Source organism: Penicillium robsamsonii, assembly GCF_028829455.1.
Source record: "Penicillium robsamsonii strain IBT 29466 chromosome Unknown utg000002l_segment0_segment0, whole genome shotgun sequence".
NCBI classification, from domain to species: Eukaryota; Fungi; Ascomycota; class Eurotiomycetes; order Eurotiales; family Aspergillaceae; genus Penicillium; species Penicillium robsamsonii.
In genome coordinates this window covers 3,494,552-3,521,104 of record NW_026643220.1, presented here as the reverse complement: position 1 = coordinate 3,521,104, position 26,553 = coordinate 3,494,552, and the positions used below count along the sequence as shown (strand labels likewise).

Sequence of the window (26,553 nt, the reverse complement as noted above, 5' to 3'; positions counted from 1 at the left end):
TACTCTCGATCAATATAATCCCTCAAAACGCCAAGACATGCGATAACAATCTCCTATCGCACACCGCCCGGGCTTTCGTTTGTTTGGTTTCCCCGTCAGCTTCACTCGAAGATTTATCTTGTTTCCTTACGCTCCTTAGACCATCTATAATCTTTAAATTGGCTTGGAATACGGCATACCATCAATGCCAGGCTTTCCGCCAGAGCAAACTGACTCGATAACGGCATGGAAGAAACGCAAGCGGGATCATGAAGAGCCAAGGACTCTAGCATGTCCGTAAGTTTGACAGTGTTTCTTTCAGTGAGGCGTTGAGGTGACAGATAGACTAACACGACCACTAGAACAACATATGTCCCGTCTTGTCGAGTCGATCGGCCCGAATACGACGGTAGTTGCTCATTGCCTCTATCACGACACCCGGACGGAACAGACGTCTCCTTCCGACCACGCTGCCTCCCCCGCAAGCGCCGACATATCCAAGGCCCTTATCTTACACTTCCATCCCAGCACCAACATCAACATCAACAATCTCCAACCCACCTCTCCCCAAACGTCTACGGCACGCCAAACCAAAACCCATACTCACCCCCGGTCTCCCCCAAGACCCTCGTGCCCTTCCACTACCCTACTCAACAATCGGCCTCTCCCTCTGCCCTCCGCCCCTGCCACATCTGCCATCGGCGCCCAACGACCCGCCAAGTCCTGGACGCCTACGCAGACTGCGATCTCTGCCACGAACGGGCATGCTTCATCTGTCTCCGGCAATGCGACAGCGCATCATGCGGCGGGACATTCGGTCTCTCAGAAGATCCAGGTATGCACATGCACACGAGCCCAACCGATGACGCCAGCTACGATGTCAACGAGGCACCGAGGAGGAAAATCTGCTCGGGCTGTGCTGTGGAGGAAGTCACCGAGACCGGGGCAGAGATCGTGCGTTGCCTTGACTGCGTTCGCGGTGCAGGCTCGTGGACTGCAACGACTATTCCATCTGCTTGGGCTTTGGATGATATGCGGCATGAGGATATGACCGACTGAGGGTTACATATGGGAGTTGATTTACTCGCCTCTGTCGGGCGAGGTGGATACGACAGAATGACACATGAAACTATAGTACAACATTCATTACGACCTCAGGTTGTTTTTGCTACTCCTTGGTGTGGAGTGGCTTTTTTGTTTTCGGAGTTTGATATTGGGACTGGACTGAAGGACTGGCTTGGATTGAGGCGGATATTGTTTTGGTGTCATTTATATTGAATATGCATGGCGAATTCTTGATCTTTATTTCTATTCTATTCTATGTGTTTTAATTCTAGCATATAGCATATTGATATCAAAAGCCTCTTTGTATACTTCGACCCCCGATGTTCCTATCTGGACCAAAACAAAAGCCCGAAAAATGGGCTCAAAATCAGAAAGTCTCTATCTTGCTGGTGGTAAGATTATATATGGAGAGCTTCCTAGCAATCTATGTAGTTAACAGTTTATAACAACTTGCAGATTGCTCTTTGTCAGGTTGTCTGGACTATTTCTATGTAACACTGTCGGCCGGAATAGAGATATTGAACATTAAATGAATCCCATGCTAAAAATGAAGACCGTAGGACGCAAAAGGAATATGGTAAGGGTATAGCCAGAATAGAAAACCTACGCTCATCCACATCAAACCCTTCTCGACACCAAGATCGACCTCAATCCTCCAACTACCCTACCTACCAAACCTCATCTGCGCCCCAGCAAAGTGCCAAAGACCACGCATATATCCCTGGTACTCAACCGCCTCCCCATCCCCACTAAGTCCATGGCTGCGTCCACCGGTACAATACATTTCCGTCAACCGCAGCTGCCACGGCGGATACCCATCGAGCTTAAGGAACGGACCGAAAACAAGCAACAGATCTGGCTCGGGCTTAAGCACCGTATCCGGCAGCGTGGGATCCATAGACAGTGGCTGCGTAGTGATCTCACTGATCTCCGCGTCAACCAGTTCCGGCGTGATATCTTCCGGTGAGAGCTTGCCGTTCTGGCTCATCTCCGCTAGGGTCTTCGTTAGGTCGACGAGGGTCTCACGGCCGTCTGTTGAGGAGAGGAGGAGGATGGTCAGGGTTGGGTTTGTTGTGAGAGGTGCACTGCGGTGGACTGGGTGGTGAGGGGCGTAGAGTTGGAGGTTTGGTTGGTGACTGGGGGTGCCGTAGTAGGAGGCAAGTTTGGTGGTGATTATTTGGTGGAGGGCTGGGATGCAAGATTTCAAGACGCCTGAGTAGAGAGTTAGCATTACCGTATATCCTGGATAGTGGATAGCAGAGAGATCATTCATACCAGACTTCTCGTATATACTGAGCTGGGGAATTCCCGAGCACGAACTCCAGGCAGCTAATTCAGCAACCTCATCCATCAACACCGCAAGAGAATCATCTTCCTTCCGCAACGTAAGAATTGTACTCAGATGCTGCGGCAAACGCTTGAGATTCTTCACATCTTTCCGGATCAGCTCCGGGGTGCGATGGTGGTGATAGACGATTGCGAAAATGCGATCGACGACGGCATGGTACGCCTGCAGGAGACGCACGACGATACCGAAGATGATATGCGTCACGGCATAGGTGAGGTAGTGAGTTTGCAACTTGAGAAATGTGCGGATGGGCGTTTTGCGCGGTGTCTTGCGCTCGCTAACAGTCGGCTGGGGTGTTGGTTTCTGGCCGAGCTCGGCGGGGTCGGGAAGATAGCTCTTGAGCAGGGCTTCACGTTCTGCTATGCCGAGTTTTGTACCGCGGGCACGTAGATCATCGCGTAGGATCTCGCGGTCTCGTTGGGAGACCATTGTTGTGGGTAGTGGAGGAGGGAAAGTGGAGTTGGAGGTTCTGGTTTCGGCTTTGCTGGCCAGATATCTTGTGCTGCCTAGGAGAGGTCCTTGGCTTTTTCATGTGAAAAGGAGTAGAAGAGTTCTGGTGTAATGTATGGAGAATAAGTTTCAATATCCAATCAAATAGATCAAATAGATCGTGTAAACATGTACATACATATGAATAGAATTATATAGAGTTGATATAAGTGATGTCTATAGAAATATGTGCGTGGCAGTAAACCTCCCCCGAATTAACCGTCTCGTCTCCCGCAGCTTTCCCCGGATTCCTCTTTCAATTACTCCCACAGTCCAAGAGAGAGAGACAATTGTCCAGCTCTACAGGCAGCCAATGCCTGCCCCGCTATCATGATGGACAATGCATCCATAATAACCAACCCCGCCCGCACCGTGTTCCCCCAAGGCCCCAGTTTCACCCTCGAGGACTTCTCCAGCCGGGACTTCATTGTCAAGGAATTTATTGAAGCTCTCTCCGACACAGCCATCTCCAATCGTCGTTCGCTAGCCGGTACCGCCGCCACCAATCAACCCTTTGATCCCAAGCCTCTCATCCGCACCTTCGAAAGCGCCCAAGGTCGCCTGAGCGAGCTTTCCGGAGACCTCGAGCTCCGCGAGAATGAACTCTCAGCAGCTGTCCGACGTGCAGAAGCGCAGCATGGCCAAAATCTCACCACCCTTGGCCAGAAGCTTCGCCATACCATCGAGAACTTTCAACAGCTTGACACGTCTCTAAACGCGCCCGGCCGCGAGAATCCAGCAGGGACAGGGAACATGGCAGTCGAGACAGGAAAACGCTTGGAGGAGCTAGATCGACAGCGCCGACGAGCTCTGGATGCCCATTTCCTCATCCAATGTTGGGACGGTGTGTGCAACCGGGGCGATCTCTCACTATTAGAGGGCCTACGGCGATCTGGCACGGGAGAGGCCAAGGTGCGCTCCGCACATATTGCGCGCCAACTGCTGCGCATTAGTCAACGACTGGATCCACAGAGCTGGCAAGAACATCGGGCTCACTTAAATGGTGCGAATGGTGCGAATGCTGGGTACGGGAATAGCTCTTCGTCTGAGGATCTCAGCGATAGTAGCACCCCGCGGCGGAACACGCGGGAGATCATTGAGAAGTTCTCCGAGACACTGGAGAAGGATTTGCTGAAGCAGTTTGACGAGTTCTACCGCAAGGCCAACTTCGATGGCATGAAGGATTGCGCCACTGTGTTGCAGGATTTCAATGGCGGTGCTAGTGTTATTGCCTTGTTCGTCAACCAACATCAGTTCTTTATTGAACGCAGCCAGCTGGTGACTGAGGAAGTCGGTGGTGATCCGGAGTCGTGGGAGAAACTAGCTGACCCGGACGCGGAGCTTCCTGGCGTTGAATCTAGTCTCCAGTCGTTGATCGATGAAGTCAAGGTTGTGGTTCAGGAGGAGTCTACTATTATTCGGCGGGCCTTCCCCTACTACGAGCAGGTCCTGGGCAAGTTTTTACAGCGAGTCTTCCAGCAATCTATCCAGCAACGGCTGGAAATGGTGCTGGAGAAAGCGGCTGGTGTATCGTCACTAGCATTCCTCCGTTGTCTACAAAGCTCCCGTGGCTATATCAGTGCCTTGATCGAAGATTTGAAGTCGCATGGCTTGACCGAGCACCCAGAGCCCGTTTCTTCGCAGACAGCCGTGCTGCTAGATCAGCAACTGGAGGAACTTTTTGTTCCTTATTTCATTGGATCGTCTTACATCGAACGCGAGAAGCGGACGTTAGAAGAACTCTTCAATGCGGTTCTGTTCAAGTTCACCTCCTACCATGCCCGCCGCAAGAAGGCGGCAACAACTTTCATGGCCTCGTTATCCCGGGCTGGATCAGAACTCCTTTCGACTACGCGCGATGCATTTATCAGCCGGTTGGACTCACCAGAGATTTCACCTATCCAGCGAAAAGTTCTACTCAGCGTAGCCAAGATAGGCGATACGCTGGAGACAGCTCGATTGACCGAAATCAAGCTTACAGAAGAAGATGGACAACCTAATCTCAGCGACGCTAAACGGATGCTGAAATGGCTGGCTGAAGCCGTGGGCCGAGGACTGGAGCTCAGTGTCAACAGCGACACACCCAAAGACGTCTCGGCCTTGCTCAATCTGCTTCTCCTCGCCATGGGAGAGGGGTACGTGGATGTCTGTCTAGACGCCGCTCTGGAAGCGGCTACGTCGCAAGAATCCGCCAAGGCCGAGCCCGACTTCTCCTACCTCTTCTCGGCTCGCACTACGATCAGCATTACCACATTGATGGTGATGTGCATCCATGCGGTCCTTCTCCCCCTATCAGCTGCGAGCATTACCACTCGCCGGGATATGGAGAAGCGCACCAGCCAAACCACCTCGCGCATTGAGGACAAAATCAATAGTATCGAGCAGAAAACTATTGACACCACCTTTGCCTGGGTTAGCAGATTGCTATCTAACCAGAAGAAGAACGACTTCCGGCCCAGGGAGAGTGATAACACGGCATGGTTAGAGATGCTACAGACTCCAGTACGTTCCACCCAATGCCCATCCAAGAATCTTACTAATCTAGATAGACCTGCGCATCAATCACCTCATTCCTAGCCCGTGTTCACAACATCGCGCGTAGCTCCCTCCCATCCAGCGGTGCCAACGTGCGCCAAGTGCTGACCGAGATAGCACTTGGAGTACGCAGCCTTCTCCTCGAACACTTCAAACGGTTCTCTGTCAGTGGACCCGGTGGACTAATGGTAACCAAAGACATGACGCAATATGCAGACCTCTTCAAATCCTGGGACATTGATGAAGAGACTAAAGGGCCCGGCGGCGCGCTGGACGTGCTGTTGGAAGTCGGCAGCCTGTTCGTGATTGGGTCTGAGGCTCTCCGTGAAAGAATCCGTGGCGGTGCTGCCAGCGGCACGACCAGCGGACCCGGGGGCTCGGGACGCAATGCTACACAGGAGGGTAAGTTGAGTGTTCAGGAGGTGCGAGCTTATGTCTCGCGTCGCGAGGACTCCAATACTTTTGCTATGCAGCAGGTTCTTAATGCATTGTGAGGGGCAGACCTTGTTCTGAGATGTTTATACCCTGTTTTTGATTTGGTAGGAGTCGTTTCCACTGGGGGGAGGATATAGACCGGCGTCATGATAATGCATTTATTGGTATTTCGTTGTCTTCAATGTTGCTATATTATATTTCTAGTCCTCTATGATTTCAAAACAAGATCTTCCTAGATTTTATGTAGGCATTGTCCAGGCACCGAGAGGCCTGTCGCGTGTTGCAGCGCATTCCAGAAGCACCTGTATAAAACCCCGGATAACCCCCTCCTCCAAGAGACCTTAAATTCTCCTTTTCCTCTTCTCCAACTTTCTTTCTATTAGTCCTCTGCCATAGCCAGTTATATACATTACACGAAATCCCGGCGTTAGCATTCCGGGTGTTGGCATATCCCGACGTAACAATCCTGTTGCTGGCAGGTGTCGGTGCATGGTTCAACCTACTCCACTGCTGGCTATCTGCATGGGATTTCATTTATTACAACAGCCTAAGCTGAAACAAGTCCGTCAGAGATATGGCTTTCCTGTCCCGCCCGGTAACGCAAAAGCCGGGTGTTGACATGTCATCCTGATATTAACCAGTCCAGAACGCAAAATCCTACTGCTAGTTGGCTGTTGTCATGATACGAGGTACGACTTCAATTAGCCAACAATCATTCACATCAGCAGGGCTCCACAGGCTGAACAAGCTCGACATGGTTGAACACCTTTTTAGTCAAAGGGCCATCTCCGAACTTTGCCAAAGTATGTATACTCTTGATTTGTCCCAGTCCTTTTCCGAGTGATTGTTGCTAACAACTCTTCTCTATTAAGGAGATACAAAAAAAAGGCGAAACCAAGCGGGATTGAGGCCATACGAGTGGCCAAAGAACGTAAAGCAAGAAATGGACATGGCCAGATTATATAAAAAAAAGCTACAATGGCTGGACAGAAAGACACCAAAAGTACAGGGAGTGGCAAAGACCATCCCTGAGCATCTTCGAAGTGTGTAAAGCCTCGATTCATTCCCAGTTCTTTGGCGATCAATCGTTGCTAATCGTTTTGCTCTGACAGGAGGGGACAAAATGAGCCTGATGCCTTTCCTCGGTTAGGGCTAGGTCTTCTCACAATGTCGCGTCAGGTAGAAAGGCATGACATTTCCTATCCAAATTCATGCAGAGTTTTCTTTCTGACCGTACTTGAAGAAAACAAATGTCAGGAAATCCTTGTTTTGGTTCGCCAATTCCCCATACCGGCATGACAGCGCGCGAGGCATCACTGAGGTGATACACAATCCCGATCATGACCTACCCATCCCTCTGATATAATTCGAGATTCCTCTCGCAATTTCAGGTCTTGAAGTCATTTGATCTTTCGATCCTTGGTTCTTTCTCGCTATAATTATAGCACAATTCATGTGCCAGGAACACTCGTCGCGCCATACCCCATTCCATCTCGTCCCTTGGACTTCGTTGCATTTCCCTACAACCGTGAGCCACTGAGCCCCATGGGGAGCTTGGGAGGCTTCTGACTGGAGGGATTCTCAAGATAGCCTTGTCCAAAACTGGCCGGGGTATCGCCTTGCAACGTGGACCAAAACTATGACTGGGTTGAGTACATGGTGCTTTAGTGCTGTTCGTGTCCTTCCCCTATGACTACATTTTGTGAACCCGCTAATCAATGACACAGCCAGAGTATCTTTAAGTCGGTGATACCTCTCTATGGCGCCACAAATCATGACTCAATAGCCCAGCATGGGGTGATGACTGGACAGTAAATGAGGCAAATTTCCCAGTCCTGGGGTGAACAATGTCCCCGATTTTGCCTTGGAAAATGCATATAGTAGACCAAGGCTCTAATTTGATTGAACATAGCAGCCAACGGACCGTTTGAGCACTACCAGCTATCTTCCTCCTGGGCGGGCTCCGGTGGGACTGGATGTGGACAAGCTACATTTCTTTTCGTCTGGTGGAAATAAATGCTTCCTCCGATTTAGCGACAAGGATGTGTCTCGCAGGCTGAGGTTATTATTTTGCCGGTCATCGCAATCAAGGATGTGATTTGGCCTATTCAAAGAATTGCGAGTTGCAATTCGATCCCGCGAACATGTTGGGTTGTGAGTATGTGGAGCCCATATTTTCGAGTCTAGACTAGACTAACACTTGTGGTCTTTAGCGTCTTCCTGCTACTCTCATGATTCCTTGTGGGTAGAGTCGAGAATGTAAAAAAGGAGACAGCTCCGCTGTTCAACATGTGCGGTACAGCTCGCCAGGTTCCGTCGTTCATCCGCGCGGCTACCAGGACGGGAACCATGGGCTGGCCATATTAGGGGGTGATGAGGCTTCACTCGCGGCTCATCGAGGAGCGCGCCGAGAGTTATCTACAATACTAGAAGGAGAACAGGCTGTTTGCAAAGATATCCGCTGGAACCCAAATCCCAAACGAATGAACCCCACAACTACCTGGTAGTAGCAGGGTTGCCCAAGATCTCACTGCAAGTATGGATAGTGTTCAAGTGCACCTGGATGGCAAAGGTAGCAGTTAAGATCGAGGTAGCTTCTTTCTCAGGACATCGTTATAAAGGATATGGAGCCCGGGGGCAGGGAATCAGCAAGGTCTTCTCTCATCAACAATACCGATGAGTAGTTACACCCATTTTCGACCCGGCAGAGAGAAAATGCCAAAAGATACTCCCATGAGGAATGTCACTCAGTTCAGAGAAAATAGCTGCCGGGTGTGTCCCTAGTGGTCATGATTCTGTGCTGAGAGGGGCAAGGAAGGCTTACAGTCCTTGGAGTGCTTTTCTTCTTCTTCTTCTTCTTCTTCTTCTTCTTCTTCTTCTTCTTCTTCTTCTTCTTCTTCTTCTTCTTCTTCTTCTTCTTCTTCTTCTTCTTCTTCTTCTTCTTCTTCTTCTTCTTTCCCTGCTTTCACTTCTCCATCTTCCATCGCTTGGCCGAGAAAATAGTGAAAGAGTTATCCGGGAAGTTTGGGCCCCACTAGAAAATTTCCTCAAACTGATAGAAGATCTGCCGTACTGCCGTACTGCCGTTGGGTCAGATTTGGTCAAATAATAACTTGTTTTTGTGTTCGTCGCTTCAACCATGTGCTTTTTGCTTTCTTTCTATTTTGCTACTTATGACTTTGTGAGTTATCTCATGAATTTTTTCATTCTCTCTCTCTCTCTCTCTATATAGTATACAGGTAAAAAGGTTCCTCGACTACGGTATATTAGATGCTATTTTGATACTATGGAGCAGCTCGGATTTCATCTAGATGTCTATAGATCCACATATAAGAAACCCATGAAATACTAGTGCCTTCCCAGGTATGCAAGTTCAGCCCTGTATAAATGGGACCCATAATTGGCTGGAGCCATGGTACTGTACCTCTTTTAATCTTACCATGTTTCAGTTTATCCTGTTTGTACTTCTCTAAACACTGCAGGAACAAGGTAATCCGGTGTAAAAAAAACCACCCAAGATTTGTGGCTGAAACCCAAATCTACGGCCCGTAACTCTAACGGTCAATCTTCCTGATCTTTTTATCTAACTTTGTGCCTTTTTATAGAAAACATTATATACAACATCCATATATAGGTTGTAGTTTGTATATTCAACTTGAAAAGGTGCTACCCATGTGTAGTAGGTCCATAGACACTAATTACCTTTACTCTAGCAATGGACGCACAGCCTAACTTTAGCTCACCTACCTAGGAAAGAATCTACGATGATCATTAGACTGTCTCTGGTTCATTACAAACTTTGCTCCACTGCGCAACTTGTCCGAACAAATCATAATTTCCGAAACCAAAGATCAAGATATTATTAACAACTATACTGAGATATGGCCCATCTAGGCTGGAATCAAGGTTTTATTTGTTCCCACTGCTCTACGCTCGTGAACCTATACCCACAGCCTTATATTGAGATTTCTTCGCCTACAAACTTGAGTGGGCGGGTTGTGTATCTGTCGACTTCTCCCGGGATTGGGACGTTTCTATTTTACGGATAATGATTTCGATCTGGATTCACGTTTTGAATACTTGCGCCTACTAGTCAAGAGTCAAGACCGCGAGCCTGATCTGGGATGGAAGCTGACTCGGGCTGGAATTCAATTTCGATCTAGGATAAACCTTATCTGCCAAACCTCGATCGGCGTTAACTTCCCGATCTAGGTATATCGACAATGGGAATCCTGTGACGGATCTAGTAGGCGGTTGATGGTCTGTAAAACCCTCTTAGCCTTGAATTATTCTTCCCTCGAGCCATCCAGTTAATCAATATTGGCCTGCGGGCCCTAACAATTATTCTTCCTCAACACCGTTCTTATAGCCGGTACAAACTGACGGGATACATTCGGATCTGGTAAATGCTGCGCTGTACTAGTATGTATGCCCCATCAGATCTAGTCTCACAAATGGAGACCTTGGCCCACAGTCAGAGGCAAAGAAGATTTACTCCAAAGATTTGATTTGAAATTTTCTTCTAATAAATACAAGAAACACCCTCAATCCCCTGTCGTAGCGAGATATTCACTCTTTCACTGGTAATCTTGGGTTGCCGTCCATTCGTTATAACTACTATATACCCTTGTTGATGACTGCGAATTGAATATACATGCCTAATGGCCGAAGACAACCCCAGAAAATCCATCGAAGATGTCTTCATCCCCAAAGAACTACTCACCACTGCCAAATTCAACTCGCCATGGGAATTGGCTCGATGGGAAGAGTCTCTCCCCGACAACAACCGCATATCGCTTCTAGAGCCTCGCACCTCTTCTAATCGTCCTCTGAGTCTTTCTGCTCTACGAGCAGTGTCAAGACCAAAGTCCATCATCCGGCCTCGTGGACGCAGTGATCCTCCTGCTTTCCAGGGTATGTGATTGATATCCCACATCTATGGCAGAGACTTGTAGAGATCCAATGAGAGACTATATCAAATGGATACTCGTATCTTATAAACCTCAACAAGCTAATTATATATCATTCTTCAGGCACATTTGACTACGTCGCAAAGCCCGCCACATTCCAGCCCGCCGCTCCAATCCCGGAGAAAGAACCAATAACGCCTGTTCAGAACGCATTCCTCAATCCCCAGCCACACAGCAAAGTCAGCTCTCATGCAATCAGCAGCGAGCAGAGCAGCCTGCAAGAAGTCTATGAAAAGGCCAAATTGAGAGGCGTTGCCATTCAACGAAAGTATTGGGTGCGGCTATTGTTTGAATACAGCATCTATGCATTCCTTGTTCTGTTCGTCTACTTCGTCCTTGTCGGGATGCCACTCTGGAAAGGTGCTGTCTGGTGGTTATATTACGTTGTCCGGACCAAGTTCGTTATCCCAGGAGGATACGCGATCATCATTGGTCTGGCTGCACTGTAAGTGTCTTTTCGAGCCTCCCACGTGTCTTGCCCTAATCAAACCAGATATGCCTTCTGTCCTCTGATGATCCTTTTCGAGGACGACCCTCCTACCCTGGACTCTGAATCTGAATCTCCAGACCTGGAAAGCAACACCTCCAAGGTACAATCAACCGCTCTTCTCATCCCCTGTTATAAATCAGCAACAATCATCGGCGCCACCCTCGAAGCCGCCTTGAAAATCTTCCCCAAAGAAAACATCTTCGTTATAGCAAATGGCAACTCCAAAACCCCCCCGACAACACAGAAGAAGTCTGCAAGCCCTACGGTATTAACCACCTCTGGGTACCCATCGGCTCAAAAATCGTGGCGCAGTTCGTCGGCAGCCACGCAGCCAGAGATTTCGAAAACGCCCTCCTGATCGACGACGACTGCCTCCTGCCCCCAAACTTCCCCATCGTCAGCGACAGACTCAAAAATACCGTCAAATGTCTCGGATACACCATCAAAAGCGTCGGCCCCGATTCCTCAAAGGGTACCTTCTGCCAACAAGCCCAGGACCTCGAGTACAAAATGTCCGGGATCCAACGTGCTTTCTTCGGGAAATTCGGAAGCGCTACATTCCCACATGGGGCTATCTCGCTCTGGAATATCGAGTTTCTAAAACAGACCTTCCATGAACATCCCGGCTTTTCCGTGTCGGAGGATTGGTTCTTTGGCGATGCATGTCGGCGTCTGGGTGGACGCATTACTATGTGTTCGCAGGTCTTTGTCGAAACAGAGACGCCGGCTTCGGTATTTTACAGTGGTTCCGGTGGCAGCCGTGGTGGCTTCGGCGAGATGACTGTCGTCCAGCAGCGGTTTAAGCGGTGGAACTTCTTCTTCGTAGTTGGTGTATACTACGATTTGAAGTACATCTTGACTAGCTGGAAATTGGGGTGGTGGGAGTTTGGTGCCAAGTTGTGTGTTTTCCAAGAGGTACAGCAAGACATCCATCACCATCTTCGACATTTGGTAAGCATAATGCTAACCCTAACCCTAATAGGTCTACGAAACTCTCATCTACCTCTTCGCTCCCTTTGTCCTCCCAATCTCCTTTATAGTCCGTCCCTCGTTCTGCGGAATGTTACTCGGCGTCACCATCGCGATGTACATCCTCAACGTGATAATCTTCAACGAGGTTCACCTCCGACTAAAGAAAGAGCGCATCGACTGGAAAGTCCTGTTGCTCTATTACACGTTCTACAAGATCGCCCTGACGTTCATCAACGTGGTCAGTTGTTACTGGTCGCTGTACAAGTATGCGCGGTACTTTGCGCAACGGCATCCGAAAGTCATTGAGGACCGGGATGCGGTGGAGGTGTTACTTAGTCTTGAGAAGGATTCAAATTCGAAGCTCACGTCGGTTGAAGATGATATCATTCCACTTGACGGTGTGCTTGGGAGAGGCGTTGGGAGAAAGCTGACGCTTACGAAAGTCAAGGCTGGGAAGAGGGGGGATGATGAGAAGGGTGGGTGGGTTTGAATACACAGTACGAAGTATGGATACGATATTATAGATTAGAAAGATACATATACAGAATAAATTCATAGGGAAAAATCCGATGTGACTCTTCAACTGTCTCCAAAATTAATATACTGGGAATCCATTTGGTATTTAGCATTATGGAGACTCTTCACCAGATCAGGCTAGACTAGAACAAGAAATGTCCAGCTCTGCTATACAAATCTGTGTGGTTATCGTTCCGTACAATTATCATTAGAATTATCCCCTGACAGGGGTCTGAAGCAGATCTGGACATGGGCACTTGCATAAACTAGCTCGTATCCTTGAGGCTCACCAGAAGATCTACACTACCAGCGGTGAACACCCTCAGCACGAACGACGGAGACGCGTTTGCTTCCCGAAAACGGAAAATAGGAAAATATCACTTGCAGATGATAGATCATATCTACAACCCTGAGTTCGCATGCCTCGACGTGCCACGAGTCCGGGAAAAAAAAAGAGGCCTCGTTTGTGATTGAAAATATATGCATTAGCCCGATGCAAGGAGAAAGAAGATTTATTTGCAGCCGATCTGGGAGAATTAAACTCCCTACAGGTCAGAATTCTATTAGATTCCAGTTTCTGTCGATCATTCTTATGCAAGTGCTGGACGTATATCCTTGTACAATGCATACATGTACTCTTGTACTCTTTAAAAGCAAAATCATGAGCTCATAATCTCCGGATCACAGTCTCAACCTAAATAATTTAGCTGAGTTTGCTATGAGAGTGTATAAGCTGTCAGGTACGCAGTTATGTATTAAATTAGCCGACGTTCTTACGTTAGTGTCAAGGTCAAGTCGTCACTGTTGGACGAATACTTGATATATCACATTCTCTTCTATTCCCCGACCGTTAACCCCGCGGCAACCCGTTGATGCCCAAAATTGAGAGGATGGGGCACAGGGAACAGGGTAGAGCACAAAGGCCTCGACGTTTAATTCCAAATGCATGTGTTTCAGACTGGAAGAGAGCTGAGGCTCATCTCCCAGCGTAGCGACTTGACTTGGTGACCTGGGATGAATTCACAGTGTGTAGTATATTCTGTATTCCATATGTATATATAATGTATATAATGATGTATATAATGATGTATCAAGAGTTCGACATGTTCGCAGAATTTTGTAGAGGGGTTCGTGATAGATCATACTGAGGGGTATTGAATCTGGAAATAGAAGTTATCACACGGCGCTAATGTACAGCATCCTGTCACAGATCAAAGAGGGTTAAGATTCGATGTGAGGATACGAGCATATATAGATCTCCTGTCTTCCTTTTTTTTTGGTTCTATTTTGGATGTACTGTATACTTATACACTTGATTGTGATTGCTATATATTCCTTATATTGTCATATTCCTGTATCCCTATTGTAGGATTCCTATTATAGGATTCCTATCCCAATATTCCTATTCCTATATTCATTTTCTATATTCATTTTCTCTACAATGTCCGAGGATTTTGAGTCACTGCCTCCAGCAGTGCGAAGAAAGGTAAGGGCTAAGATTCATTTCCTCCCTTCCACTACCCACGCTCGGACTTCTTTCTCCCCTCCAATAGTCCCCTTCCACAGAGAGGATCTTAACCCAATGAAGATTGAGTTACCCATTTTCTCCATTTTCCCATTTTCTTTGTCTACCCTTACTCTATGTGATTGACTGTGATTTACCCCTGAGCCCCTCGGTGGAGGCTGACCACCCGCACTATTGTCCGTGGCGTCCCTCGTTGTCTCGCAACATTGGCTGATATCGGCCAATTCTGGCCAATTCTGGCCAATTCTGGTCCAATCTTGGCAAATGTTAGCGCATGGGATGTTGTTGACTCCACTTCACCGGTTCAATCTCCACCAGCTGACCCAAAAAACAGTTCTTCTCGAATGTTGAGCGCTTGCGCATTCGGCTAGCTCAGAGCGATCACGGCACCCCTACCTACTCCACGTCAAACTATCAGACGGATAATCGGGTCTATCGAACCTCTCGTCTTGGGGACTATCAACGTCTACGGAATTCGAGGAAGCGAGGGCTCAAACGTTCCCCTTCCAAGAAATTACGCAAACCCGGTTCCCTTCAATTGGCCTACCTGGCCGCCCAGGCGGACTCCCAATGCTTCCATTCTCTTCCCGCTAAGATTCAACAAAAGCTCTTCTCCTCCGAGGAACGTCGACGTTTGAGGAACGCGTATCGACAAAGTCTCATCTACGACGCTGCCGACGAAGCTTACCGTCGAGATTCGAACCGAGATCCCCGTCAAGTCTCGGAGGCTGGTCGCCCTTCCACTGATAGTCCCTTCTCCCAGCCAACTGTGCCGGTTCAGCCATCGTCCGTGTTTTATTCGGATTCCGAGTCGGACGAAGACCCCAACATGGATCAAACATTCCACGACAGTTTCCGGTGGCTCGACGACGATGGCGATCTCGACTTATCTCTCGATGAATACCATGCTCATGTGGCAGATGCTGCCACCAGAAAGAGATCTCGTCTCTCTTTCCGCCGCTCCTTATCCTTTTCCCACCAACTTCGCAAAACATTAGACATTACACCGATCTCCCCTCGGGGACTCCCGCCTGTCAGCCGCTCTCAACCTCTCACTCCTCTCTCCAACCCCTCTGAATCGCGCCCATCATCCCGCCGATTCCAACATGCCCCCAGATCATCCACTTCGAGCATTGACCCCTACGCGCAATACTATCAAGATCCCGATGCCCGTTTGAAATTGCGCGTGTACCTGGCATCTCCACAAAAATTCGACGAAGCCATTGAATTCGGATTTCCCTCGCTAGATCAAAAGGAGAATATTGCTCCGGAAATAATTTCCCCCAAACCAGTCTCCCCCACACCAACCTCGTCACCAAAGCCAACCTTGGTCAACTCGGACTTTGGCACGTTTTTCGAAGATGACGATGGCACCATGGTGGGGAGTCCAGGGGGATCGGTGGAAAATGAACCAATCCCTTCGCCCGTGCTCACCCGGGACGCGCCTCGACCCTCCGTGGAATCCCCGGCCCTTTTGCAGCGCCAATCCTGGCTGCCGGGGACCAAGGGAGTCCCACAACGACTTCCGGGAAACCGTGAGATGACTCTCAAAATGACTCTCACTCGGCCTGACCTCCGCACCGACTCTCCCACCCCTTCCAAAGAAAAAGAAGATCCCTTGCGATTGGCCGCACTTCCCCCTGCGGATCGTAGCCAGTCGATCTGGGACTCGGACTTGGACGAGCAAGGTATGGTGAGGAAGATGTGGCGCAAGCTCCGACGCCGTGTTTGATTTAAATATCCCGATTGACCTTCATTTTTTTTTTATCTTTAATATTCCTGTGATTCCCCAACACTAAGCTGTTGTGTTCATTTGATGCGAACTCATTTTTGTTCTATATCATTCTGAATGTCTTTTCAAGCACCAATCCCTGCATTTTGAGCGATGTTTACTTTTCACACGGGGCTCCCCGATTTTTTTATGCATCTATTTAGCAGTGTTGTACATACCAACTGCTTTACGTCAATTTCAAACGATCACTTTCTGCCCTTTTCACCTATAGACACTAGACATAATTGTGTATTCTCATCCATGGTTGGACTACCAGTGGACTGTTCAGCAACCATGGTTCAATAAGTCTGATACCGATAAGGAATGCACGTGACTAAGAGCTTCATCCCAAGGGAGCCTGAAGAGAAGGCCACGCAGCTCCGTCATCAGCATTATCTTAACTTACGACATTTCTACCTGGTTGTTCATTCGTTGTTACCCTCCAATAATTCTCTCCTTTTCAGCGGCTTAACATTCCTTCGCTCCATCGATTGGCCACGAATTCCCGGACCGGTCCGCTCAAGCTCTCCTACCCCATCAGATGCCTACGCAGCACCAGTCATGATCCCACGGTGGCTACTGCTCACACTGAGCCTGCTGCTTGTGTGGGCTTCACATCCAGCAGCGGCAAAGGGAAACGAGCCGAACGTCGTGACCCATGAACTGAACGATGCGCCCTCGGACCTGTTCTACTTCCGCGGCACCAACACCATCCTCTACCGTGACAAGAAGTCCCTCACTGCACATGTCTCCTTTGATGGTGGCGAAAAATGGGAGACCGTCAAAGGCAAGGACGGAACCATAGAAGGCAGCGTCGCGATGATCTGGGAGCATCCGCATGATGCCAACCGCGCGTACATCCTCGGCGAAAAGGGCAAGCACTGGATCACGACCGATCAGGCCAAGTCCTGGAAACCCTTCCAAGTGGATGCAATGCCGTTTGTGTCAATGCGCTTAGACCCACTGGAGTTCAATGGCTGGGATCCGAAGAAGGTGATCTTCATGGGTCTGGAGTGCACCATCATTGGCTGCATGCCCCAAGCGTATTATACCATCGACGACTTTGATAATATCCAGCTGTTGCGTGAGATGACGGCCCAATGTATGTGGGCCGCGAGCCGCCCGCAATTCGGATTGGACATGGACCTGCCAAAGTCCATAGCAGATCGGATCCTCTGTGTGGTTCCTGGGTTGAAGGGACCGTTTGAGCATACTCATACAGAGCGGTTGGTATATTCCGAGACCTTTTTTAAAGGTGATACGGAGGGTACCGAGATGAAATTGGACCATGGACAGCCGATGAGCGGTATCGGTCTTCAAATGCGCCCTGTGTCCAAGTACATTGTGGCGCGCCTTCAATCGCGCGGCACGCAGGAGCAGGCTTTATATGTCACCGACGACTCGAACGTGTGGCACCGCGCAGAATTTGGCAAGCACCGCATTGAAGAGGATGCCTATACTATCTTGGAAAGCACCAACTACAGCATCCAGATCGACGTGCAAACTACCTTGCATGATAACCGGATGGGTAGTCTTTTCTCATCCAACTCCAATGGCACCTACTTTACGCAGAATATCGAGCACACGAACCAGGACCTGTATGGCATGGTCGATTTTGAGAAAGTCACAGGTATCCAGGGTATCACGATCGTTAACACGGTCAAGAACTGGGAGGAAGCGGAGAAGTCTGACTCGACTAAAAAGAAGCTTATCAGTAGTATCAGTTTTGACGACGGGAGAACCTTCCAATCGCTCAAGGCTGATAAAGACGAGCTACACATCCATTCACAGACCACCTACGTCGCGCTACGTGAGCTGCCCATGCCCGATCACCAGATGTTCTCAAGTCCGGCTCCAGGCTTGGTCATGGGCGTAGGTAACACTGGAGACCACCTCGAAGACTACTCCAAGGGTGATCTCTATGTTTCAGACAACGCGGGTCTTACTTGGCGGCGCGCGCTCAAAGGCCCGCACCGGTACGAGTTTGGCGACCAGGGAGGTGTCATCGTGGCGGCCTTGGATGGCAGCCAGACGGACAGTGTCCAGTATTCTATCGACCACGGGAAAGAGTGGGAGTCGATTGATCTGAAACAGAAGATGAAGCCTCTGTACCTGATCTCGACTCCGGATTCGACTAGTCTCAAGTTCCTGCTCGTTGGTATTTCCAGCGATGACACCAAATACCTCATGTATTTCATTGACTTCGATGGCCTCCACGAGCGCAAGTGTGGTCCGGAAGACATTGAAGAGTGGACTGCCCGTTTAAATGAAAAGGGCGAGCCGGATTGTCTGATGGGTCATAAACAGTTCTTCCAACGCCGCAAGGCAAACGCGGATTGCTTCATCAAGAAAGAATTCGCCATCAACGGCCCTGAATTCAAACCCTGCAAGTGTTCCGCCGAAGACTTTGAATGCGACTACAACTTTATTCGCAGTGAGGACCGCAAGGAGTGTCTACCAGCTATCCCGCTGACACCGCCGGCGGGCAAGTGCAACGAGCCCAGCGACAAGTTCAGTGGCCCCTCGGGATGGCGACTCATCCCCGGCAATGCATGCACCCGCGAAGGTGGCGAAGACCTCGACCGTCAAGTTGAGCGCTCCTGCTCGAATGCCACGGGGCCTCCCCCCATCACCGATGGCAAACCTCGTGCAGAAAAGCCACAGACCATCTCTGCCAAGGAGACTAAATACTTCTATCTCGAACGACAGGCCAGCAACAACGGCGTTGATGAGACTATCATGATGCTCACAGACAAACTCGAGCTGCACATCTCGCGCGACCATGGCCGGAACTGGAAGCAAATCCACGCGGATGAGAAGTTTACGGGAATGGTCCAGCATCCTTACTTCAGTGATGCAGCATTCTTCCTCACCGACAACAAGAAGGTGTACTACACTATCAATCATGGCGATTCTTTCCACTTCTTCGAGGCTCCCAGTTTGCCGAACAAGGAGGGCATCCCCCCTCTGTCTTTCCATGAGAAGTTCCAGGACTCCCTTATCTGGATTGGTCACAAGGACTGTGATAGTGCTGGGAGAAACTGTCGCTCGCAGGCGTACGTCACCGAAAAACGAGGCGCTAGCTGGGACCCGATGCTCATTGGAGTCGGCGGTTGTAACTTTGGATATCGCGAGGGCCGCAACAACAGTGAAAAGCTGGTGATTTGCGAGCAGTATAAAGACGAAGAAAAGGGCAACAACCGGCAGCTGGTTATCAGTGATGACTATTTCTCTACCATGCACGTTGAGTTTGAGAACATCGCCCGTTCCGCTACCAGGAATGATTATGTCGTTGTCGCCTGGTACGAAGGAGACCAGAAGGAATACCTGAATGCCAGCGTTAGCGTCGACGGCCGTACTTACGCTCATGCGCACTTCCCTTTCAACATCAAGGTCCCTCAATATAACGTCCTACCTAGCTCCCCGCACGCATTGTTCCTTCTTGTGAAGGAGAGCGAGGGGATTGAAAACAGCTTCGGTTCTCTAGTCAAGAGTAACAGCAACGGTACCTACTTCGTCCAGAGTCTCAAGGGGCTCAACATCAATGACCGCGGTTACACGGACTACGATGAGTTGCACGGCCTCGAGGGCGTGGCAATTGCCAATGTGGTTTCAAATCAGGAAGAAGTGCAGAACAAGGGCACGGCCAAGAAGCTACGCACTATGATCACCCACAACGACGGTGGTCAGTGGATGCTCCTGGCACCCCCGACTCATGATGCCGATGGCAAGAACTTCGACTGCTCCGTTACGGAGAGTAGGGGCACCGACAAATGCGCTCTCCATTTCCACGGCTACACCGAACGCCGCGATATCCGTGACACGCTCTACTCGGGCTCCGCCATCGGCGTGATGCTCGCGCTCGGCAACGTCGGTGAGTATCTCACCAGCTCAGCCGAAGCCGACACATACCTCACCAGGGACGGCGGCATCTCCTGGACGCAAGTCAAAAGGGGACAGTACATGTGGGAATTCGGCGCCGCAGGCTCAGTTATCGTGCTCGTCAGCGACCAGAAGGCAACCAAGGTCGTGCACTACACGCTTGACGAGGGTATGACCTGGCACGAATTCCAGTTTGCTGAAAAAGAACTGGTTATCGACGATATCTCGACCGTGCCATCAGACACATCAAAGAATTTCCTGCTCTGGGGCATGGACGGCGGCAATCGTGTCACCATCACGCTTGACTTCAGCGGTATCTGGAGCCGCGACTGTAACGACGATGAGAGCGATTACTATGACTGGGCCCCCACTCATCCCTTCCAGGAAGAGAACTGTCTTTTCGGCCATGTCGAAGAGTACCACCGCAAGCGACCTGCCGCTGAGTGTTGGAATGCCTGGCGTGAGCCACACCTCCACAGCATCGGCCGGAACTGTACTTGCACCCGTGCTGATTTCGAATGGTAAGCAGACACAAACCCGCTCAATAATCTCTCCCTACACCCGCAAATCCAATCTACATATCAACTAACACGAATCAGTGACTACAACTACGAAATCCAAAACGACGGCAGCTGTGGCCTCGTCCCGGGCCTCCAACCCCAAGACCACATCGCACAATGCGCTCAAGACCCCGAGAGGGTCGAATACTGGGAACCAACCGGCTACCGCCGAATTCCGCAAACAACCTGCGTAGGCGGCCTCCTCCTAGACCAAGATGTCTCAAGACCCTGCCCGAACAAAGAAGAAGAATATCAAAAGAAACACGGCATCAGCGGAGTCGGTCTATTCTTCGCGATCGTGATCCCCATTGTCATTGCCGGCGCTGTCGGCTGGTACGCGTACACGCACTGGGACGGCAAATTCGGCCAGATCCGGCTGGGCGAGAACGGCGTCGGTTCGTCGCAGAGCTGGCTATCCAGGGATTCGGTGCTGGTCGCGGTACCTGTGGCGATTATTGCGGGTATTGTTGCGGTTGCACAGTCTCTGCCGCTACTCATTAAGAGTCTGGCGCGGAGCTCGTCGGGGTTGTTTGGAAGACGAGGAGGACAGAGACCATATGCTACTCGTGGCTCGTTTGCCGCGAGGAGGGGGGATTACTCTTCTGTTGTTGATGATGAAGATGAGTTGCTTGGAGCTGATGATTTTGATGATGAGGAAGAGCACGCTTAGGCTTCTTGACTTTGACTTCGGGGGATGGTTATGGGTTTTTTTTTAAGTATTCAATTTTGATATAGCTGCCTTCTTTTGTGGTTTCCAAATAATGGGGTTTGATTGCGACATTATGAGCGTCCATGAAGCTTTTTGCTTTGTTTCTTGCTGGTTTCGGTTTGTGTACGTTATAGTTGTGGCCCTTGGCTTTTATATAGAGAGCTCTAGGGGCTGTGGGTGCATATCCATTGAACAAGACAGGATCCACCTTTTTTTTATATGTTTCCTTGACACCTAGTAAATGTATTGATTTCCACTGTCAGACGGCAATGTATATATCCAATGCTCCCCTCTTTTCTTTGTAAATATCCCTATTTAAGCTGTTCGGGACCGAAAGAGTCGGGTAGCAACTAAATCCATTAGCAGAGAATCGAAGAGCTACAATGTATCAAGAAAACAAGACTCACCTCCTCCATGGTCATAACTTTATAATTTCCCTCCCCGTCATACATGTACACTGGGAAAGAAGGCGTGGTGAATTCGCGAATGCTGTATGATCCAATGAGCCAACCACAAAAGAAAGCAGAAAAGGAAACCCACAATTGTCTACACATCCCACAAGGCGAGCCAGGAGGCTTAATATCCGTCGCGACGGCTAGAGCCTTGAAATCCTTGTGACCGGCGACCCGTGGGGAAGTTAGCCATGGTCCAGACGACAATGAGACCAGGTAGTTCTCATGTATCAACGAAATAGAGCAGGGGAAAGAGAAGAACATACAACGGCAGTGCCAATAGCGACGCGCTCAGCGCAGGTTCCGACTGGATAAGAGGCATTTTCGACATTAGCGCCGGAGATGAACTCGCCCGATGTCGTGAGGATGCATGCTCCGACACGGAATTTGGAGTATGGGCCTGGGAAGGTGTCAGTTCTTTTGTGGGCACTGTATCTACTACTTCAGGCCATACAGTAGGCAGTGGCTTTGGCGTCAATGGCCTTAGTGGAGAGGGTTGTCAGTTCCTGGGCTGTAAGAGTGTGAGCCATTCTGAGCGATGTAGAGAGAAGAAGAGGAAGATGAGGGGAGGATGAGGGGAAGGTGTTTTTATCCGCTGATAGGCGATAGGCGATGTTATACCGGACTCCGGGGATATTCCATTTGACTTGGATTGGGGATATATTGGATTGGATATTATTGGAGGATTGTATATATATGTAGCTATATGTACCGGATTTTCCCTGGCGGGTGGGGTTGGGCTGCCGCCGCTTTAATGAGGGCGCTCAGACTCAATCATATCAGCGAGCTCAGAATCAGTGAGGAGCTCAGAATAGTCACGTGCATAATGACTGATACTATGTAAATGCCCATTGGAGGCTCACTGATTACTCAGACCACCCCATACCTTCAATGGAACAGCCCCACAGGGTCGTTTATACTGTGATTCTCAGTTCGTAGATAGCATCGCACCCGCATATTCTGAACCCTGCCCACCTCACTAAGAAGGAGATACGTCATGCTCATGGGGCGCAGGAGAAAGTGGAGGGTTTCCTCTGTTTCATGATACTGCGGTCAAGAGTTCTTAGTTCTTTCTGAATTCACATTGTGGCTCGAGCTTAAAATCTTAAATATAAAAGTAAACTAAGTCCCAGCCCTAGTATGTTAATCATTCACACGCCTACGCTCTCGGCGCCTTTTCTTAATACGTTGAACCAAAACCGGGCTCACTTGCCTTGAATACCTGCCCCCTTATGGCATCGCACTTAATCATAGGCAGAAAAGACTTTTTTACTGAGCGCGATGAGATCGCAAAGGAGAGACGTCGTCTATAACGGGAAAGAAACGGTTATGTTCCTAGAGCTCGCAGATAGGAGGATTCCATTCGGGAGAAAGACAAAAGGCTTACCGAGACCAATAACTTACATCGATAAAACATGAGTCTTCAGCTGAAGTAAGTTAAGGCGTATCTAAAGTGGCAATTAATTCCTTCTTATTCACGGGTAACGCTAACCTATCCTTAGCTTTACTATAGGCCCAGAGAATGGATTTAAACACTATAAGACCTCGTTTGGTTATCCAGCCATAAGTCACGAGATGATTAAGGAGTTTATCCGCTGGTACATTGGTTCTATTTAAGGCCGACTAAACGAGAATAGACGACCAACGGTAAGAAACTATAGAGGCGTGTGCCGAGCGGTTCTTTAGTGGATTTAAAGAATTTATAAAGACTAAAATCATCCTAGATAATCGAAAAGAAATAAAATCGGTGTGTCTATCATCACTTCCCTCTGAGACTAAATCCTTACAGCCATTCTAATTTTAAGGTAGTAGATTAAAAAAGCCCTAACGGCGGAAGGCATAATAGTGAACCAAAAGAAAGAGAAACTAAACTTCACTAGACATGATTTCCTAAGAACGGTCTCGTCTTTATGGCAGATAGATCATTAAAACGTTTATCCCTAGGTTACTTAAAGTGGTCACCTTAATTACTCTTTAACTATATCTCTTTACTAGAGTAAGAGGTGTTGGTGGCTGCTCTATAAAGCGCTCTACGGACTACGTCTATCACCGAGGCTGACATGCATGGCAAGGGCTCAGGGCAAAGAATCAAACGGAGACATCAGGCGCATCGTAATCCGCGGGCATGAAGCAGTTGTGGTAGGGTGCAGGCAACACTGGTCGAACGAACTGAAGCCCGCAAGGCACAGGTGGCTTCCAGTCCTCCCCTGCACGATTATTAAGGGGACGATACAGTCAGTGGCGCACATACAGTCGAGCGCATCGCTGGCAGAAGGATCGTGTCACACGCGCCGAGACGGTGTAGCTCGCAGTCAGTGGAGCAACTCATGTGCTTCGCCTCATTCGTCTGCGCGGCAATGTGGGCTCGACGCCGGCCACGGATACGTGAGGGTCCGGGTTCAGTCGTCCGCCAGATTGTGCGGAGCTGTGATCTGTACAAGCACAACTCTCCACGTTAGCGATCGCATGTGAAACCAAACGTTTGTACTGTACGATATCTGGTGTAGACGTAGAGAACCCACGGTCGATTGTGTATCAGCGTGCTACAGGCGGTTGCTTCTGTCAAAATTTTCAATAAACGAGGGGTGTTATACTGATGACGCTTTGGTCATGATACAGCGCTGCGACCCATGAGCGGCAACTCAGCGAATAGGGGCGAATTCTAGATACAAGGCCATGAGTTTTGATCTAGTCGATTGTTGGTTCTCTTCTGCTCAACTTCAGGTATGTGGTGCGAATATTTGTCCCATGCAGTACCTCATAATGCGCTCTCTTTCCTCACATCATTATTCATGGCTTGGCCCTTCCAAGACCCCTATCTTCAAACCTGCATGACGAAAATGGCCCTGAGCACTTTCTTCCCTTGCGCCGACCATATTGACACACCATCCGAGGAAAACATCGAAACCTTGATCGGTATGATGCGAATTGATTCGAGTGCGTGAAGCGAAAGAGCGTGCGACTGAACTTAAGCGCATTGAAAAACAGCGTTCTCGACACCAGGGTAGAGAGGGCACTCCTACGCCTACGCTTGGTCCAATCGGGTTAAATTTGGATCCACTTGCAGATATTCTCTGGTAGTATCTCTGGTTTTTTTTTTGGTGTAATTATTGGGATCGTGGTTGTTGAGAAAATTCAAAAAAAAATTTGCTACGTTGAACAGAAATTCAATTACAAGGTGAATTCAATTAGATGGTGGCGACCCATACCCGCAAGGGGTATGGGGTCGCAACGGACTGGGTACCATAAGAAAGGCTATCATCTATCAGGTAGATAGCCCCAGACAGAGCCAACTCCCAAATTGAAGAGAAAATAGGCAGACCGTCACTGCTAACGTTCAGATCATTGTGTCTTCTTTGCCTTCACCTTTTTCCCTCTTCGGCGCTTCAGGGCATCTGAAGTGTATTCGGTGTCAAGGAGATAGTCCCACCAGCGGAAGCTGCTTGAGTAGTTCCCAATGAATTTCTCATGGTGGAGGTCGTGATGATCAGCACCAGCCCAGAAAGGCAAGAAATGGTGAAGACTCCAAGGAAATTCGTAGCCACTGTGGGCATCGATAGCCTGGAACAAGCGCAACACAATCCAGATATACATAGTGAGAATATGCAGGTTACCGGTGAAAGCACACCAGAGGATCGGGCAGCTGACGGTCCCGAAGCCGAGAATCAGCACTTCAATAGGAGAAGCATATTCGGCGGCTAAACCAAATGGTGCGGAATACTGATGGTGAATTTTGTGAATAGCCTTATAGAGTGGACCCCAATGAAGAGCTCGGTGGAAAAAATAGTGCCAAGTGTCCTCCATCACGAAAAAGATTGCAATCTGATATGTTATAGTCCAGGGAAACGGAAAAGGAATCGATGTTGATAGACCGCAGAACTGGGCCATTGGGTGGAAAAGCCTAGAAGAGCCGTTACTACTTAATCGGGCCCGAGAGATAGACGTCAGGTAGAATACCCCTCCGTCGAGGGCAGGAATATACCAGATTTGAGGAAGTTCGACGGTGAAGTGGCTCAGAAGCACAAACTTAGCGCAATCCCATTGCTCGCGTAATGAAGGTACTTTACTCTAAAGCAGAATGTTAGTTTCGATGGCGGCTAGAATTGGGTTGATTTCGGCTAATGCCAGGTGTTAGGCTTGCCACTTACACTTTGAATCTTGTATCTCTTGAAGAAACCCAAGCTATCGATGAAGATCCACGGAAGAGAGCGGCCGAAGTAGAACAACTCGTGGATGACGAAGGACATGATGCCGGTGGCCAGGACATCATTCTGCACCCACGCATACCATGCGACCCACAATCTCTCTGCCACGCTCAGGTGGGTATTGGATTTGGTGATATCCTGATATTGGCCCCAATAGGTGCCGGGGGGCAGCACGGTAGAATTCCTAGGAGAAAAAGGGTCAGTATGCGACAAATTCCACAAAAGAGTATAATTCAACCACCCAGGGGGGGGTGGAAAAAAGCGGAGGAGATACAGACATTGTGGTTCCTAGCAGAGGCTGAGAGAAGGAGAAGACTATGCATTTCGTGAAGCGGGGAGTAAAAAAAGAAAGGATCTGGGGAAACTATGTGTACGCTCGGATGGCTATCGGTCCGTCTGTGGCCTGACCTTTGCGGCGCTGATGACTTTTGTGTTCCGGCTCCCGGTCTCACCACTTCGGGAATGGCCTGCTCCGAGTTATCGAAAGCAGTACTGGGTTCTTACAGTATTTGCAAAATCTGGTAGGGCCACGAACACTTTCCGCAGATGTCGTTCACGTGGTGCCGCAATCTGTAATTACGGTAATTTTCTCGATTGTATACGCGGCCTCTTTTAAGTTGACTGTTGACTGCGGCTATTAGTCGGTGACT

At 49.2% G+C, this 26,553-nt stretch overlaps 9 protein-coding genes across 9 annotated transcripts; 5 read left to right on the top strand and 4 right to left on the bottom strand.

Annotated features, from left to right (window-relative positions):
• Positions 1-184: 184 nt before the first annotated feature.
• On the top strand, positions 185-1,038 carry N7447_004576 (uncharacterized protein; the record flags this gene model as incomplete). The annotated part of the gene is made up of 2 exons (XM_057228851.1): positions 185-276; positions 342-1,038. 2 exons carry the CDS (start codon positions 185-187, stop codon positions 1,036-1,038), a joined length of 789 nt encoding a protein of 262 aa, XP_057088192.1.
• Positions 1,039-1,708: 670 nt separating this feature from the next.
• Positions 1,709-2,821, bottom strand: N7447_004575 (ditrans,polycis-polyprenyl diphosphate synthase; the record flags this gene model as incomplete). The annotated part of the gene is made up of 2 exons (XM_057228850.1): positions 1,709-2,256; positions 2,320-2,821. The coding sequence occupies 2 exons, from the start codon at positions 2,819-2,821 to the stop codon at positions 1,709-1,711; spliced, it is 1,050 nt and encodes a 349-aa protein (XP_057088191.1).
• A 390-nt stretch (positions 2,822-3,211) lies between these two features.
• Positions 3,212-5,910, top strand: N7447_004574 (exocyst subunit SEC10; the record flags this gene model as incomplete). The annotated part of the gene is made up of 2 exons (XM_057228849.1): positions 3,212-5,383; positions 5,431-5,910. 2 exons carry the CDS (start codon positions 3,212-3,214, stop codon positions 5,908-5,910), a joined length of 2,652 nt encoding a protein of 883 aa, XP_057088190.1.
• Positions 5,911-8,631: 2,721 nt separating this feature from the next.
• Positions 8,632-8,835, bottom strand: N7447_004573 (uncharacterized protein; the record flags this gene model as incomplete). The annotated part of the gene is made up of 1 exon (XM_057228848.1): positions 8,632-8,835. The coding sequence occupies one exon, from the start codon at positions 8,833-8,835 to the stop codon at positions 8,632-8,634; it is 204 nt and encodes a 67-aa protein (XP_057088189.1).
• A 1,677-nt stretch (positions 8,836-10,512) lies between these two features.
• N7447_004572 (uncharacterized protein) lies at positions 10,513-12,773 on the top strand (the record flags this gene model as incomplete). Its single annotated transcript, XM_057228847.1, has 5 exons — positions 10,513-10,765; positions 10,885-11,266; positions 11,315-11,576; positions 11,624-12,226; positions 12,294-12,773. The coding sequence occupies 5 exons, from the start codon at positions 10,513-10,515 to the stop codon at positions 12,771-12,773; spliced, it is 1,980 nt and encodes a 659-aa protein (XP_057088188.1).
• Positions 12,774-14,240: 1,467 nt separating this feature from the next.
• N7447_004571 (uncharacterized protein) lies at positions 14,241-16,056 on the top strand (the record flags this gene model as incomplete). Its single annotated transcript, XM_057228846.1, has 2 exons — positions 14,241-14,285; positions 14,659-16,056. 2 exons carry the CDS (start codon positions 14,241-14,243, stop codon positions 16,054-16,056), a joined length of 1,443 nt encoding a protein of 480 aa, XP_057088187.1.
• A 363-nt stretch (positions 16,057-16,419) lies between these two features.
• On the top strand, positions 16,420-21,207 carry N7447_004570 (vacuolar protein sorting/targeting protein 10; the record flags this gene model as incomplete). The annotated part of the gene is made up of 2 exons (XM_057228845.1): positions 16,420-20,498; positions 20,577-21,207. The coding sequence occupies 2 exons, from the start codon at positions 16,420-16,422 to the stop codon at positions 21,205-21,207; spliced, it is 4,710 nt and encodes a 1,569-aa protein (XP_057088186.1).
• Positions 21,208-21,557: 350 nt separating this feature from the next.
• Positions 21,558-22,228, bottom strand: N7447_004569 (cytidine deaminase; the record flags this gene model as incomplete). The annotated part of the gene is made up of 4 exons (XM_057228844.1): positions 21,558-21,596; positions 21,654-21,920; positions 21,965-22,098; positions 22,153-22,228. The coding sequence occupies 4 exons, from the start codon at positions 22,226-22,228 to the stop codon at positions 21,558-21,560; spliced, it is 516 nt and encodes a 171-aa protein (XP_057088185.1).
• Positions 22,229-25,040: 2,812 nt separating this feature from the next.
• Positions 25,041-26,218, bottom strand: N7447_004568 (sterol desaturase family protein; the record flags this gene model as incomplete). Its single annotated transcript, XM_057228843.1, has 3 exons — positions 26,182-26,218; positions 25,847-26,087; positions 25,041-25,766 (listed from the first exon to the last, which is right to left on the bottom strand). Coding segments are annotated over exons 1-3 (969 nt in total). The 5' UTR covers positions 26,184-26,218.
• Positions 26,219-26,553: the final 335 nt, after the last annotated feature.